The sequence below is a fragment of the Coenobita brevimanus genome, chromosome 79 (assembly GCF_032717465.1).
Source record: "Coenobita brevimanus isolate Jiangsu-jjx chromosome 79, ASM3271746v2, whole genome shotgun sequence".
In the NCBI taxonomy this organism is placed as follows: Eukaryota; Metazoa; Arthropoda; class Malacostraca; order Decapoda; family Coenobitidae; genus Coenobita; species Coenobita brevimanus.
This window is the reverse complement of record NC_137032.1, coordinates 2,483,276-2,498,508: the sequence shown is the minus strand read 5'-3', so window position 1 is coordinate 2,498,508 and position 15,233 is coordinate 2,483,276. Positions and strand designations below refer to the sequence as shown.

Genomic DNA, 15,233 nt, shown 5'->3' with positions numbered 1-15,233 from the left:
GACTCAGACCGGAGAGAAATATGGTTCCATTCGGTTGATTATTGTCTGAGATCGCCTGGAAAAAGAAAAAAAAAAGAAAAAAAAAAGGACTTTTCCGGATATTCCGGATGTCACCCACTTTTCCATGAAGGATTAAAGCTAGAGCCACCTAACTTGGAGGACTTACAGAATGTGATAACCTAAGGTAACTTGCGCAAAATCAATGACCTTGACCTCAAGGTCCCTTTATAGCTCGGATTCTAGTAGGCAGTGACTGTGAGAAATTTTTATCATAATTGTCCTGGGACAGTTTGACGGGGTTCTAATTATTATTATTATTATTATTTTTTATTTTTTTATTTTTTACTTTAATGTTCATTTTAGTTTAGTTCTAAAGTGTACTGAAGTTGCATACTTGAAGACAAACGCATATACTAGCCGTGTGCTACACAACTTAAACGTAAGGGAGCGTATAACTACCGCCCCTGGTATACATATTGCTTTTTTCTGTGTAATTTATGCTGCATCCTTTCACTCCGACATTTTTTTTTTCCTCGTTTTTATGTTCTCGTTACCGCAGATGATTTTTTTTTCCAGGTCGTAGTGTGCTGTGATAATAAAAGGCTTAGAAAATCTCCCACAACCTTTTCAGCGCGATGTTGCATTTTATATTCTTACCTCCCAGTCTTATCGCAGTTAAAATGAGAACCCCTGTAGTAAAGAGGTTCAGTGATGGTAGCAGCAGTACTCCCGTGAACATGGGAACCTTCACAGCACCTCCTCCTTACCACTTTCATCTGTTTCCACGCAGTTATAAAAAAGAACATGATAATGACTCTCCTTTTTTTGTTGGCTCCTGTCGACTTATTAGTGCTGACAGTGAAAGCTGGAGAGTGGAAACCGTAGACTTTATTTTCATGTTTTCATATTTCCCTTGATACGATTGATAGAATGCTTGGGTAGGAACGCGCTGTGTCCATTGTGGCACGGTTCGAGTCCAAGAAGTGACCAGAGGGAAAACGCTAGCAGGGGTGTAGGTCTGTCTTCCTCCCTGAAATGTTCTGGACTTATGGATAGACTAGCTTATGACTCCGACGCTCCGAGGGGAACAAAGTAGGATTTCTCTCTCTCTCTCTCTCTCTCTCTCTCTCTCTCTCTCTCTCTCTCTCTGACCATATTACAGTATAATTTTACTCTTAAATGTACTTGACTATTATGGCCTAGCTTTGGGTACCTACACCTTAAAAAAAAAAATAAACGTAATTATGTTTCTGTTTATTTATTTTTTTAATGGACATCTGGAAGTTGTGTACAGCTTCTCGCCCAAGAATAAATAGGATTATCGACGTGTGTTGCGTTGTGTGGCCAGACGTGTGTAATCAGGGGGATCTGGAGGGGCTGAGAGGCTGTGGAGGGTGTCAGGCTGGTTACATCCTGGTGTTTAGTGAAGTGGTCTGTTGTATGAAGGCGCGTGTTTTTTTTTTTTTTTCCAAGCTATGACAGAAAGTTTATTTGGATTTTGTTGAAGCACATTTTGTTGATTTTCCACAACACCCGCCGGCTTGCCCTCCTCTCCCCCACCTTCCCATCCCCCCAAGAAACTTCCATCATAACACTTCACACCGAGACATCCCTATAGCACGTGTTCAATGAGGACGGTGGGTATTCGTGCCGAAGTGGGGACATGTGAAGGTGTGTGGCACGTAATAGGGCGGCCGGACCATAGGGAACGGACACAAAGCAAAGTCCTTTCCTCAGTGTTGCTTTCCCCTTCAGTATCTGCGTCCAAAAGCAACCCTTCTAAGTTCAACTCTCTCATGGTCGAGATAAATATTTTAATCCAGCTTATGCCTGACGATATTATTTACCTAAGAGCGCGTCACCGGAACCTAAGAGTGTAAATACTGGTACTATTAACCCTTTCGTGCTTGAAACAGCGCTTGTTATAACTTTTATCCAATTCCAGACGATTATATTCAGCTGCGAGTGCGTGATAGGAACCTGGAAGTGTTTGAATATGCAGACAGGCGTGAAGATGGTTGCATGTCCTTGAGTGCCGCCTCACAAATCACGGGGTATGCGTTAAGCTGATTAGGTACGCGTCATGTCAAGCAGCTAAGGGTGTGCTGTGTAAGATGTTAGTAGCCTTATGTCTGTCCGAAGAGATGATGTCCTTCAGCCGATCAATCTGCTGGTGTATTTATTTTTTCTTGCATCCTTCAGACGATTTCATTCAGCTTGGGAGAGACCTAACATGGTAAAGGGGTTGATAAAGGTTATATTTTACCTCTGAAGTTCAAAAAGTCTCTCAGAGTTCTATTAAATCGTCTGAAGAGAGCACACTGTCGAAAAACGCGTCATCGGATGGAAGACGTTAAATTAGACTCCTTATAGAATCAGTAATTTTTCTCATCGCTCTGCGTCCTTTTTTCACTGCGTCATTCGTACAAGCTTTCTCTGCAGCACTAGTAATATTATCACTGCAGCTGTATCTTCGTAAATACTTTGACAGGATCATTCGTTATTAGGTAAAATCCACTGTGAGCCCCCAGAGACAGAAGGATAGCCACAGAGCTCTCCCGCATAACGAGCGGAGGGCCATTATGCGGTGAAAGAGTTACGGCACAATCGATTAAGCCCCCTCCAGGCATTGGGTGGGGGAGGGGGGGCTGTGGGGGTCTTACTTCACCCATCACTGTATGACCGTCTATCGATCTTTGCCTGTCTGTCTATCTATCCATGTCTGTATCTATCCATCTGACTGTCTCGCTGTCTGCCTGTCTTGTCTATCTATCTACCATTCAATATCTCTCTGTCTGTCTGTCGCCAAACACCTTAATCCCATAAGGGGAGGCAACAATAAAATTACCTCATGTCACCCTGTCATTTGGCTACCCTCTCTCCAGCACACACATCCATCTCATACTCGTATACAGTACCGCACCACCTCATCCCCCCATCCCTCTGTCTCATCCCATGACAACGGGCAGTATTCTTGTAGATTTTGGAGGCTTTGTAGCATCACTTTTTTAGCGGTGTATTTTTGCTTATTACGTTTTAACATTATTTAGTTTGTTTATTACATCATTATATTATTATTTTGTTTTAAGGAAGAAGAAACCAAAGGCCAGGAGCCCGCAAGATTGTTCCCTCCAAGAAAAACAAAAACAAGGTAGCAGAGAGCCAAATTCGAGATTCATTCATTTTGAGATGAAACCCCAAATTTATTTAAAGATGATTCGAAAAAATATTGAAGCGTAGTGCGCAGAATAATTTACTAAGGAAGAGATATTATGTGATCTCCAAAGCCACTACAAATACAATTATGAGTTGTTTGTAAGATTGCTTTTATATACGTTTCCTTTCGCTTATTAATCTGCCAAACATCTCACACTCATTTAAAATGCCGAAGTGACAAATTACTAGACATAAAAACGATCCTTGATAATAATTTAAAATATGGGGACTTGTAATTCCTGTAAATTGGTTAGGATCTTTTATAAAAACGACCCATGGCAGGACACACAAGACTACCACGATAATTTCAACGATAGCTTGCTTCTCAGTAAGGGAATGTAGAATTACACTACAGTCCATTCTAAATCAGAGTTACACTTGGCCACAAATATCACCCTTCCACACCCGTCCATACTCTTTCACTGTTACTCCATCGCCTGTCAGCTACAATTCTGATTTTGAGAGGACTTAAGTCACAGGGGTTGGAGATGGAGTGAGGGAGTATAAATAAGTGTGAAAGGGTGTTTCTAATGGCCGAGAGTACTTCTAATTTGGGATGGACTTTGAAGTGGCCATTTCAGAGACAAATTTCATTGTGATGCGAGAGCAACGGGACTGCAGAATCGCTACACTAGTTTTCGGCACCTCAATTTTTAACCTCTTCAGTCCAGATGACGTATTTTTTAGTGCTTTTGCTGATGTAAAGTGATTTCATTCGGTTTACGAAGGATCAGTGGTAGTTAATGGATTTGTTAGGTTATATCCGTCCTCTCTCATTCAAAAAGTCTCCCTATACTTGAATAAAATCGTCTGGAGATAGCAAGAACAAACTTAATAAAAAGGAAATTATCCTGACAGATGGGGTTAACACGCCTTTTTTCTGATACGAGTGGTAAGAGATGGACAGAGAACAAGACCAGTACATTGGTAATAGGATGTTCTTTAATAATGAAAGCAGGAGCAGGACTCGTTCGGAATGACTAGGCCTATGTCTTATAGGTATATAATTATGAAGTGCATCAGTAAATAAAAAATGTAAAATATGGAAGGACTGTTAGACCACAGGAACAGAGAAGGGATTATGGAGGCTTTATTAGTGAGTAAATCTGTGTGTGGCTTACTTCACTATGCATGCTGTCGGTTAGTTCTCCCTCAATTGTGTTTTCTCGTTCCGTACATTCACAACATCACTTAATAACATCCATAAGTGGCAAAATGACAAAACTAGGTCAAGATGATGATGATGATGCATACCTGACAGTATTTGTTAGTTACAGGAAACTTCCTCGCCTTTTAAGTTGAGACATATTTGGACTTGTTTCTGCATTCTCCATAGAGTTTTTTCCTTATGCTTGTTGTTGGGGCGCCCTAATCCCCTAAATCGCCAGGCGTTTAGGAGTGACGTGAGGGAAAAAAATGTCGAGCAGTTTCTTAAAGATACCAGAGAACAAAGGCCTTTTTTTTTTTTTTTTTTTTTTTTTTTTTTTTTTTTCCCAGTATTGATCTGGTGGGTCAGAAGACGCCACTGTCTGTAGGCCATAATAATAAGATCTAATTCCAAGGGATGGTTGGTGCTCACGCAAAGCCATCCAGATGTGAGCGACTGGTGCTTCTTGCTGCCCTAATGTCTGGACTGAGTAACCTAGCCCTGGGCCCCTCTCTCCTGGTGAGGAATAAAGCAGTAACGCCGCGACCATCCTTAAATGGGAAGGATGCTTATGATGATGATGATGATGATATTTCTTGATTGTAATATCTTGACATAAGAGCCTAACCCCGGGCCCGGAAAGATGATGATGATGATGATGATGATTGATTTTAAGTTGAGCGCTCCAACTTTAGTCCGTAATTTGGTGGTCGTCATCCAAAATGCTTCTCAACGTTATTTTCTCCTCACACCGAGAGAGAGAGAGAGAGAGAGAGAGATGGCCAGACAGACAAACAGACAGGGACAGACGCTTCTTCCTACGTACTAACCCCCTACTTTTGACTTTAAACAGGTGAAATTCGGACTCTGGTGCCCCTGGACAGAGAGCAGCAGGCCCAGTACGAGTTATGGGTGAGAGTTAGCGACGGGCAGCTGTCCTCCACCACCCCAGTCTTTCTCTCCGTCACCGACACCAACGACAACGCCCCGGAGTTCCTCGAGTCACTGTATCGCGTCACCGTCCCAGCCAGGAGCAGGACGAGGCGGAGGGAAGCTCTGTTTAGGGTAAGTCGGAGTTTTGCGGCTCTGGGAATAAATCAGGACGCTGGGGCTTCAAAAGGATATGTAGGCTTGCTATACAGGAGCGTCTGTAACTAGTACTCTGCTAGATACTCACCAGGTGCGGGGTTTGAGGGAGTGAGGATATTTTTGAGACGTTTGGACTGCTGAAGGATAATTTGTTGGCTTGATATACAGGGTGTTCCGTAAATAGCGCTCTGCTTGTGTGGGGTTTGAGGAGGTGGGAATGAGCTGAGATGTTGAGGTTAAAGAAAGATAATTTGTTGGCTTGATATACTTGTTGGCCCTTCATTTCAATCCACTACACCCTTTTCACTCTAACCTGGCCTAAAACTGCCATCTTTACGTCTTGAATGATAAGTTGTAACAATAGACTAACACTGGAATTGTATGATAGTCACGAAGAAGTGTTATGAAAAAGGATGTAGAGTCGTAGCCTTGTCTTTTACTACCACTGAGCTCGATTAAAACTGCAAATGACATACCTGGGCCAGGCTGAGGTAAAAGGGGTATAGAACCTCATCTGGTGGTATCTTCTGTGTTGTTGCGACGGCTCTGTCTGCTGGTGTGGGCGTGGGTGTGGCAGTGGGAGTAGGAAATGAATAAATGGTGTAGGACAGACATTGATAACGTTGGCTGGCCGTCCCCGCAACACAGGAGAAATCGCCCGGCAGAGTGAAAGAGGAGCGCAATGTGGGCCACCCTGAACATGCAGGGTGTTCTTGGAAATATATGACAATCTTCAGGAAGTTCTTCAAACTTCAAAAAATAAAAAATAAATAAATAAAAATGAACAGACTTCAATTCTAAGCCATTACAGAGCTACAATTACTGATGACTACGAGTGAAAATGGTCTCCCTCATGGTTCACCCATTAGGTCATTAGTAATTGTATCTCCTTAACGGCTGACGGTTGAAGCCATGATACTATAGCATATATTGCTCAAAACTAGCCTAAGAATAACCTCATGAAGTTTGTCACACATGTTCTTGGACACCCTGCATGAACTGCGTGCTTTCCTTGTTGGTTACACTGTAAAAAAAGAGTGCTTTCCTAGTCATCTACGCTATAAAAAGGATGCTGCTTTGTCAGTTACGCTTTAAAAAAGGGTGCTTCTTTGTCAGTTACGCTATAAAAAGGATGCTTTCCCTGTCAGTTACGCCATAAAAAGGGTGCTTTCCCTGTCAGTTACGCTATAAAAAGGGTTCCCTCCTTATCAGTTACGCATTAAAAAAAAAGTGCTTTTCTTGTCAGGTACGTTATAAAGATGCTTTCCTTGTCAGCCATATAAACATGCATACACGGCGAGGGGAAGCTGTATTAAGTATAGACCAAAGCTGTTTATGGAAAGGTGAATTGAATTAAGATAAAGTGACCTGGAAAAAAGTGTTTGTTGGCTTGACAGATTAATCAATGGGCTGCTTTCCTTCTCGCTTACGGTACAAACAGTGTGTTTTCCTAATCAGTCTTGTTGAACTGCATACACGACGAACCGCTGTTTTGGGTATGTGGAAGATGCTAAAGGTGGGGAAAAGGGGTATTGAAATAAGTAAAGGACCTGAAGAGGATTATTGACTGGCTTGGAACACATAGAAGGGTTGTTCCACACACACACACACACACACACACACACACACACACACACACACACACACACACACACACACACACACACACACACACACACACACACACACACACACACACACACACACACACACACACACACACACACACACACACACACACACACACACACACACACACACACACACACACACACACACACACACACACACACACACACACACACACACACACACACACACACACACACACACACACACACACACACACACACACACACACACACACACACACACACACACACACACACACACACACACACACACACACACACACACACACACACACACACACACACACACACACACACACACACTAAATGATGGGCTTGACACATATGTAGGCCTACGTACTCTTTTATTACAATATTGTCTTGTATGATGGTTCAGTGGAAGTAGTTAGCCAACGGAAGTAGTAGCTCTCGGTACCTAGGGCTAAAGTTCTGACAGGTTGGAAGAGCGGACTAGGTTAGATTAGATGAAGTTAGCTTAGGTGAGCGAAGATAGACATTGTTATGCTAGTTAACGCCAATTCACGTTTTTTTTTTTCCAGTTAAGCTGTTAGGTTGAATAAAGGCAGTTTAACTACGATTGGTTAAGTTAGGTTTAGTTATGTTAGTATAGGTCATCACGTCAGGTTTGGATAAGCCAGGTTAGGTTATGGTTAATTGAAGTTAGTTTCGGTTAGGCTACTCCGGTTCAGTAACGTAAGTCGGGACGGAAGAGAGATGTCATGAGTGAACACATGACAGGATGCGGTTGTTGAAACGGCGGGCGAGGGAGGAGAGGGGAGAGAGAGGAGGATAGGTGATGGCCAAGTAGATAGGAAAGTGGTTTGCTGTTTGAAAAGGCGTGATTTGGATTCCTTACAGGAGCAGAAGCAATTTGACGGATTGAAATTTGCTAAAACAAGCTTTACCAATATTCCACAAAACTCACCATCGCACCAGTCCTGAATGAGACAACCGTAGCGTGAATTTAGTATGGACTTTAGCATCAAACTGGTGACAAATGAAGGTGTGTGTCACGTAGGAAGATTGCTTGGCCTCGGTGAACGGGTTGCTAAGTCAGTGCCCGAAACTGGAAACATAAAGGAAGGTAATGGAGTATCTTAATTCTCCACGAACCATCTTCAGAAGTGCAATCTGCCGCAGTTATGAGTACTACAGGGGATGGTGTGTGGGGGCCTAATGTGACACCACTGTATTTGTTTCCGTCCCACGTCCTGTTGGTCTAATCACTATAACGGGATTGTTCCAGCACAGTACACATGAGACGTAAACATATACACTAGCGTCACACAAGACCTCCAGCACGCCACCCCCTGTAGGCTAGTACATTTGAGGGAAGGCGGCTGTACCATCAAAGAAGTGTTAAAGAATCTCCTGAGCCTACAAGATTACCGTCCAGGGCGCGTATTAATGTCTTTTAAATCTTACATTCTGTCAAGATTGCCTCATTATACGGTTTTCTTCACTCATTAAGCTGCCAGACACTTCACAATCAAATGAGTCTTTTGTAGTGAAAAAATACGGAATACAAACGATCTGTGATAATAGTTTACTATTACGGAAACTTTTTTTTTTCTGTATAGTGGTTAGAATCTTTTATACATACGAACCCCGAATTGATAAACAGTATAACGGTAGAAAAACAAAAGATTATCTTACAAAAATGACTTGAAAAATGAAAGGGATAAGTTGAAAGAGAGAGACAGAGAGAGAGAATAAAAGTAGGCGTTTAAGAGGCCCGAGGCGAAATGGAGAGAGGGGTGGAAACGTGCATTAGAAGCATTAATGTGTTCAGGGGGACCCGGGACTGTCAAGTAGCTGAGAGGAGAAGGGCAGAGGTGAAACGGTAAGGTCGACTGTGCTGTAGTCTGTTCACTTTAAGTAAGTGTAAAATTGCAGTCTGCCCCTCTTGAATGCTGAGCTGTCACAAGAGATCAGCAATTCAGAATGATGGTAGTCAGGAATAAGTGCTGTGGAGAGTATAATTATATAGTCGTAGTATTACTCTAGTCTACCACTGAGATGCAGGAAATGAGCATCAGAAGGACGAAAAATCTCCGCGAAGTTAAAGTGAATGGACTGCAGGAGAGTCTCGTTCCCTCTCCTGCCTCTCTTTCATGTTGGATTCATAGATGTTTGAGTGTGTAGTGGAGGAAGGTTCGTGTCATCATCCATCTGTGGGTAACAGTATGCACCTTTGTCTATTACGACACACTCAGGCTTCTATAACTCCAGTGATGAGAGAGGCAGGAGAGGGGAATAGACCTTTTGTGTTGACTGTATTTGGTACATACTGATACGAAAACTGGAAACTATGGGTAATGGAGAGTGGCATAAAGGAGGAAGGCAAAGGACAACAGACTTATTGGTCCTTTCGAGGCTGTTTGATATAGGAAAAGATAAAAGTAATGAAATCAGTGTCAAGGATCAGTTAGGTAAGGGTAGCTTAGGAAAGGTTAGGTTGTCATTTTTTTTTTTTTTTCGTTTTCTTAATAAGGGCATGATTTTTCGTCCAAAAAAATTACAGGACGAAGGTATTGATGTTGATGTGGGATTTTGAGACATGATTCCCCAAGTTTAGAGAGCGTAGATGGAAATATGATTTGTAGATGGCACATTTAGTTTGCGTCCATAAATTAGTTAATCCTCTTATGGTCGATATAACTCTAGCATTCTACACCAGGCAACGCTAGAATATTTAATTTAACTGAGAGTGTTTTATATGAGTAGGAGTATTAACACTGTCACCGTTTACACTTCCGTGGCGAGGACAGGTCTACTATTCCCTCCGAGCTAACGCCAGATAATTTTAATCAGGTGAAAGTGAGTCATATCAACTGAAAAGTTTTTTAATAAGGTGAACGCATTGACACTGCCAGAATATTTTTTGACGAGCATGTCGTATTCCTTCGGTCAATATCCTTTGAAAATGGAAACTTTAACAGACCTCCAGCCTTTGGTTCTTTTTTTATTTAAAAATAAATTAGAGTATTTCTTGCCGTGGACGAGAGGAAGCTTCCCAGTGGCGAGTATATTCATCTGGCGTTAGTCAGAGCATATTTTATAAAATGTCACCGGTCGCTCAAGGGTTAATCCCCCGAATTAGAGCCTCTCTAGCTTAAGCCCCCTCAAATTAAAGCCTTTCTGGCTTAAACAGTGAAGAAGGCAGAGAGAGGAGGCCCCTGGCTGTTATGAAGAACGAGATGGGACCTGCTGGGGATGAGGTGCAGGTAAAAGCGAGGAGTGGGGGGTAAGGGGATGGAGAGAGAGAGAGAGAGGTGGGGGTAAGGGGTGAAGAGACTGGAGAAACAGAAAGAGAGAGAGGTGGGGTGAGGGGTTAACAGACAGAAGGTGTAGAGAGAGAGAGAGGGGTGGGGGTGAGGGGTAAAGAGAGGGTAGATGTAGAGAAAGAGGGTGGGTGAGTGGGCGGGAGTGAGAGAGAGAGTGAGCTGCGGAGTACAGAGAGAGGGATGGAGTGAAAAGTGGGAAAGAGAGGTAGGTTGAGTAAGAAGAGGAATGGGAAGAGAGAGAGTGTTAGGGGTGAGGGGTGAAGAGGGAGGAGGAGTAGAGGGAGCGAGCGTTGTGGGTTGGGGTGCGAGAGGTGGGAGGCGTGGTGAGAGGCTTATTAAAGGTGCCCCGAGGAGTGGCACTCTTGAAGGTCCTCCAGAGCGTTTAATGCGTTTGTGTGGCCGACTTATTGCCTGTAGCAGGGGCACTCTCTCTCTCTCTCTCTCTCTCTCTCTCCTTTGAGGTATCATGCATCCCAAGGTAAGAAGTTTCGAGTGTGTTTTGCAAATATAAGCCGAAAAACAACATAAACGCGCCCTGTTGAAGTCAGAATGCAAGGTTTGGGGCTTGTGAGATGAAAAACAAGAAGTTACATGTGTACTTTCGAGGATTTGATTTACTTTCGTAGTACAGATAGAAGAGTACGGCAGCCTTACTATTGTCAGAGTTCTGTAGATTTAACGTGTGTTTTACCCTTTGGAGCATTCGTTCATTACATACCTCTTCCCGACATTCGTTGGGTCTGACAAACCCTTTTTTGGACTAATGAAGAAGCACATTCATAATCAAACTTTAATGGATATGAAGAAATACACACAAAATTTAACCTTTCTACTTTAATCTGAAGCCCCAAATAACTCAATTAAAAGAACACCTTCTTCTTCAGGGGTGACCAAAGAAAAACACGAAAAATGGCAAAACTTACCATAGGGGTATAGAGTAAAATCTAATAATCTTAAAAGAATAACATTTACGACTTATCCTTCGCTTCACAGTCTTAGAGGTCCCTGAAGAATCTGCTGTGGCCGCCACAACCCTCTGGCACATTCATTTACCGTGATAGAGGCGAAAATAAAGGGGGCTATATTTTGGGTGTGGTACCCCCAAAATAGATAAATGGAAAAAACCCATAGAGAGAACCAAGCGACACTACCTTCCCTGTCCACTACTAGACTAATGCTGAAGGAACATGAGCGGGCAGCCGCGCATCCTCTAAACCCATGCAGTTATTACGTGATTTCCATAGCGTCGGGTCTGACACCCAACGGATGTCCAGAAGGGTTTAGGCCGACTTTTTCCGAGTAGCAGCGGCACTTTTCCAAACCCTTCCTCGTCCTAGTCCTCGGCATCCTCCTCCTCCTCCTCGACCTCGTCCTCGTCCTCTTCCTCTTCCTCGTTATCGTCGTCCTCCTTTCCCCACCGTCTCCAAGATTTCCTTTGAGCTTAGACTAGAGCAAATGGAAGAGTAAAAATTTAGGATTTTTTGAAATTTAAGATGAAGGAAAAAATAAATCGTCCCTACTAAGGATTTTTGTCAGATTAGGATGAGAAAACAAAAAAAGTATTGAAGCAGAATATTATAGTTTTTAGCAATATGAGGGGACGAATTCTTTTTATCATACTATTTTTTTTTTTCCTGTTTCCTAATTGGGTTATAGTGAGATTAATGATGATATGTTGACGACGACGACGACGATGATGATGTTGATGAAGAAGAGAGAAACCTGTACTTTACACAGGAAAAATTATCCAGTATATTACCACAATGCCGGGAATCGAACCCGGGACTCTCAGGTGATAGCCAGGCACGATAGATAAGGTGGAATGGCAGAGGTACGTAAAAATGTGGGGAAAGAGAAGTGTGTTACAGTTGTGGACAAAAGTAAGTAAAAAATTTCATATCTTCTACACACTCTCCTCTCCTGGCTAATAGTCATAAGGTGAGAGAGGCCTGTTAATTTTCTCTGTTCGTAGAGGAGTGTGATATGATGCGTGAGAGAGGAAAGTGACGGACGTGCCCGAAGTACTGAGTAGACGCAGTGGGACAGTAGACGAACGAACCTTTTTCCCCTATAACCCTACTAAAGCAAAACGGATTAAAATTAAAGGTGGGTAGGGAAGACGATGGGAAAGGATGAGGTTAAAAGCTAAGAAAAAGGGGAAAGATTAAAGCAGGAAGAAGAGAGGGGAAGTATTAGAGTTGGGTAGGAGGAAGAGAAATTTGTGAGGATTGAAGGAGAAAAAGGGAAAAAGAATTCCTGTAATTCAAACGAGAATGCTTTGGTGAAAAGGAATGATAAAGGAAGGAAAAGAGGAGTGTGGTAGGGATATACAGTACGTCCTTTAGGGTAGGGAGAGGATAGTAGGAAAGAGGGAGAGAAAGTAGTGAGGAAGGCAGGAGGGAGGGGAAAGATAAAATTTATGTAAGAAAAACGCAGTGGAATAGAGGTGGGAAGTGGGAGGGAAGAAAAAGGAAGAGGGATGAGGAGAAGCGGTTAAGATTACTACAATGAACACTTAACTCTCTCTCTCCGATGATTGTTTTCTAATTTGTTCTTGCTGCCACCAAACACTTGCACACAGAATAGGATATAATTTTTTAACTGGAGGGGTTAGGTAATTCAGTGCCTTATGTACTGTATTCCTTTCTGTCTGTAGGCTCTTACTAAATTGCACATAACTGTAATGGAGCGAGGAAGAATAAAATATGAAGCACGTCATCGGATTGAAGGGGTTACTTATAAAAAAATAATCCAGTCTTCCTGTCTTAGCAGTTACCGTTCGTGCATGTGACAGGATTACCTTTAGCATACTTTATATTAGCAAAGTCAAGGATTGCTGTGAAGAAAAGCCAGTAAGATTAAGACAAGGAAAACACATAATTCAAGCCAACAAGAAAAAGACAAGGAAAGCAGGTAATACATGGCAACAAGAAAGAGACAAAGATAAATACAAACCAACAAGAATAAGGGAAGCATAGCAAATAAATCCAACAAGAATAAAAGGAAGATAGCAGATTATACGAGCTGTTAATTCTGGGACAAAATTTCTACTCTTCATGTTTAATAGGACAGGTTTCCCTCTGATCTTGAATTGACTAAAACAAGGGTAGCGAGGACCAGGAGCCAACAGGAATAAGACAAGGATAGCTAAAAACACACTCATTCTGCCCCAACATATTATCCATGTAGAGGCTAGGTTTCTCTCATTTAGCTCTAACTTATGTATGTGTCTGTTTTATCTCTATGTTTCAGGATTTGCTTAATGTCTGCACTTTATTAAAGACCCGACTGTATATATTTAAGTACAGATGTCACAAGCTCTGAGTGTGATTCTGAGCCATAATAATAATAATAATAATAATAATAATAATAATACTTGAGCTACATCCAGTGCTAAATGTTCACTCTGAATGCTTATCATAAATATGCTTGAATTGAGAAATAACCTCCCTTTAATACAATTGATGTTATTTAAGTTTCTTCTTGCTGTTGCCAGACGATTTTAGTAACTTAAGAAAGGCTTCTCGCTCTGAAGGGGTTTACAGAGGCGATATTTAACCCCTCAGTTCGAAGTCTCTCCCCAGCTGAACAAAATCGTCAGGAGATGGCAAGAATAAAATAAAAAGGACATCGGATTAAGAGACGTATCTTAGTTGATCAGGGAGAACCGTAGCACCTTTTCATTAGCGATTTATTCAGTGCTCCAATAAGTGTGTGATTAATTTCATAAGTGTATCCTTGAGTTGATTTTAAGTAATAAACGCTATACTGACACGGATGAAAAGTTGAGTTACGTTACTGATGACCTTACGGATTGCAAATGGTCTCCTACATAATTCACCCGTAAATTGATCAGTATTTGTAGCTCAGTAACGGCTGAAAATTGGACACCAAGAGTAAACTTCCGATGTTTCTCATTCTCCGGAAGATCCTGTACTACTACTACTACTAGTAGTAGTAGTAGCAGTAGTAGTAGTAGTAGTAGCAGTAGCAGTAGCAAAAGTAGTAGTAGTAGTAGTAGTAGTGATTGCAACCCCAGGCTCATCTGAACGTTAACTTGATGGGCTTAAGGTTAAAGCTGCCCTCCTGCTGCGGTCCACCATACTCCTTTCAGGGGATAGGAAGAGGGTTGAGGAATGTTTGTACAACCAAGCGGTAGTAGTAGCTGCAACCTGTCTCATCCGAACGCGAACTGGGTGGACTGCAAGCTGAAGTTACCTTCCTCAAGCATTCCACCATCCTCCTTTCAGGGGATAGGGAGGGAGCTGATAGACGTCTGTATAACCAGGCAGCAGAGCCGACTGATATCGGTGTCACCACGTGAAGGCATCCCTCTCCTGCACGCAAACACCCAGTACTACTACCCTTAAAAACCCTCAATCCTGTGACGTTTATTCTTACTAATTCCAGACGATATTATTGATCTTGGGAAAAGCCTCTCGTTTTGAAGGGATATATGAAGGCTAAATGTAACTCCTCCAGTTCTATAAGTCTCCTGAACTAAAGTTGTAGTAGTAATAGTTGTAGTAGTAGTAGTAGTAATAGTAGTAATTGTTGTTCTTGTGGTTGTTGTTGTAGTAGCAGTAATTGTAGTAGTAGTAGTAACGGTACCCCAGCTGCATGTGACACGTGAACCCACCGAGTGTATTGCGGACTTAAATTGCACTACTGCAGTCCACTAAACTCCCTTCAGGGGTTAGAGAGGGAGCTGAGGGACGCTTATATAACCAGGCAGTTGACCCGCCTGATTATATCGGTGCCACCACCCCAAGGCGTCTTTCTCCAGCATCATGTTAGGACGAAATATGCAAAATAAATCGCTAAAGGATAGGTGCTACGAAT

At 42.3% G+C, this 15,233-nt stretch overlaps 1 protein-coding gene across 1 annotated transcript in view; it reads left to right on the top strand.

Moving 5' to 3' along the window:
• The window catches only part of LOC145408967 (fat-like cadherin-related tumor suppressor homolog), a 335,831-nt gene that overhangs the window by 182,537 nt on the left and 138,061 nt on the right, over window positions 1–15,233 (top strand). The window contains exon 4 of the mRNA XM_080279544.1: window positions 5,217–5,428. Coding sequence (XP_080135670.1) covers window positions 5,217–5,428 — 212 coding nt within the window. The remainder of the gene's footprint in view (window positions 1–5,216; window positions 5,429–15,233) is intronic.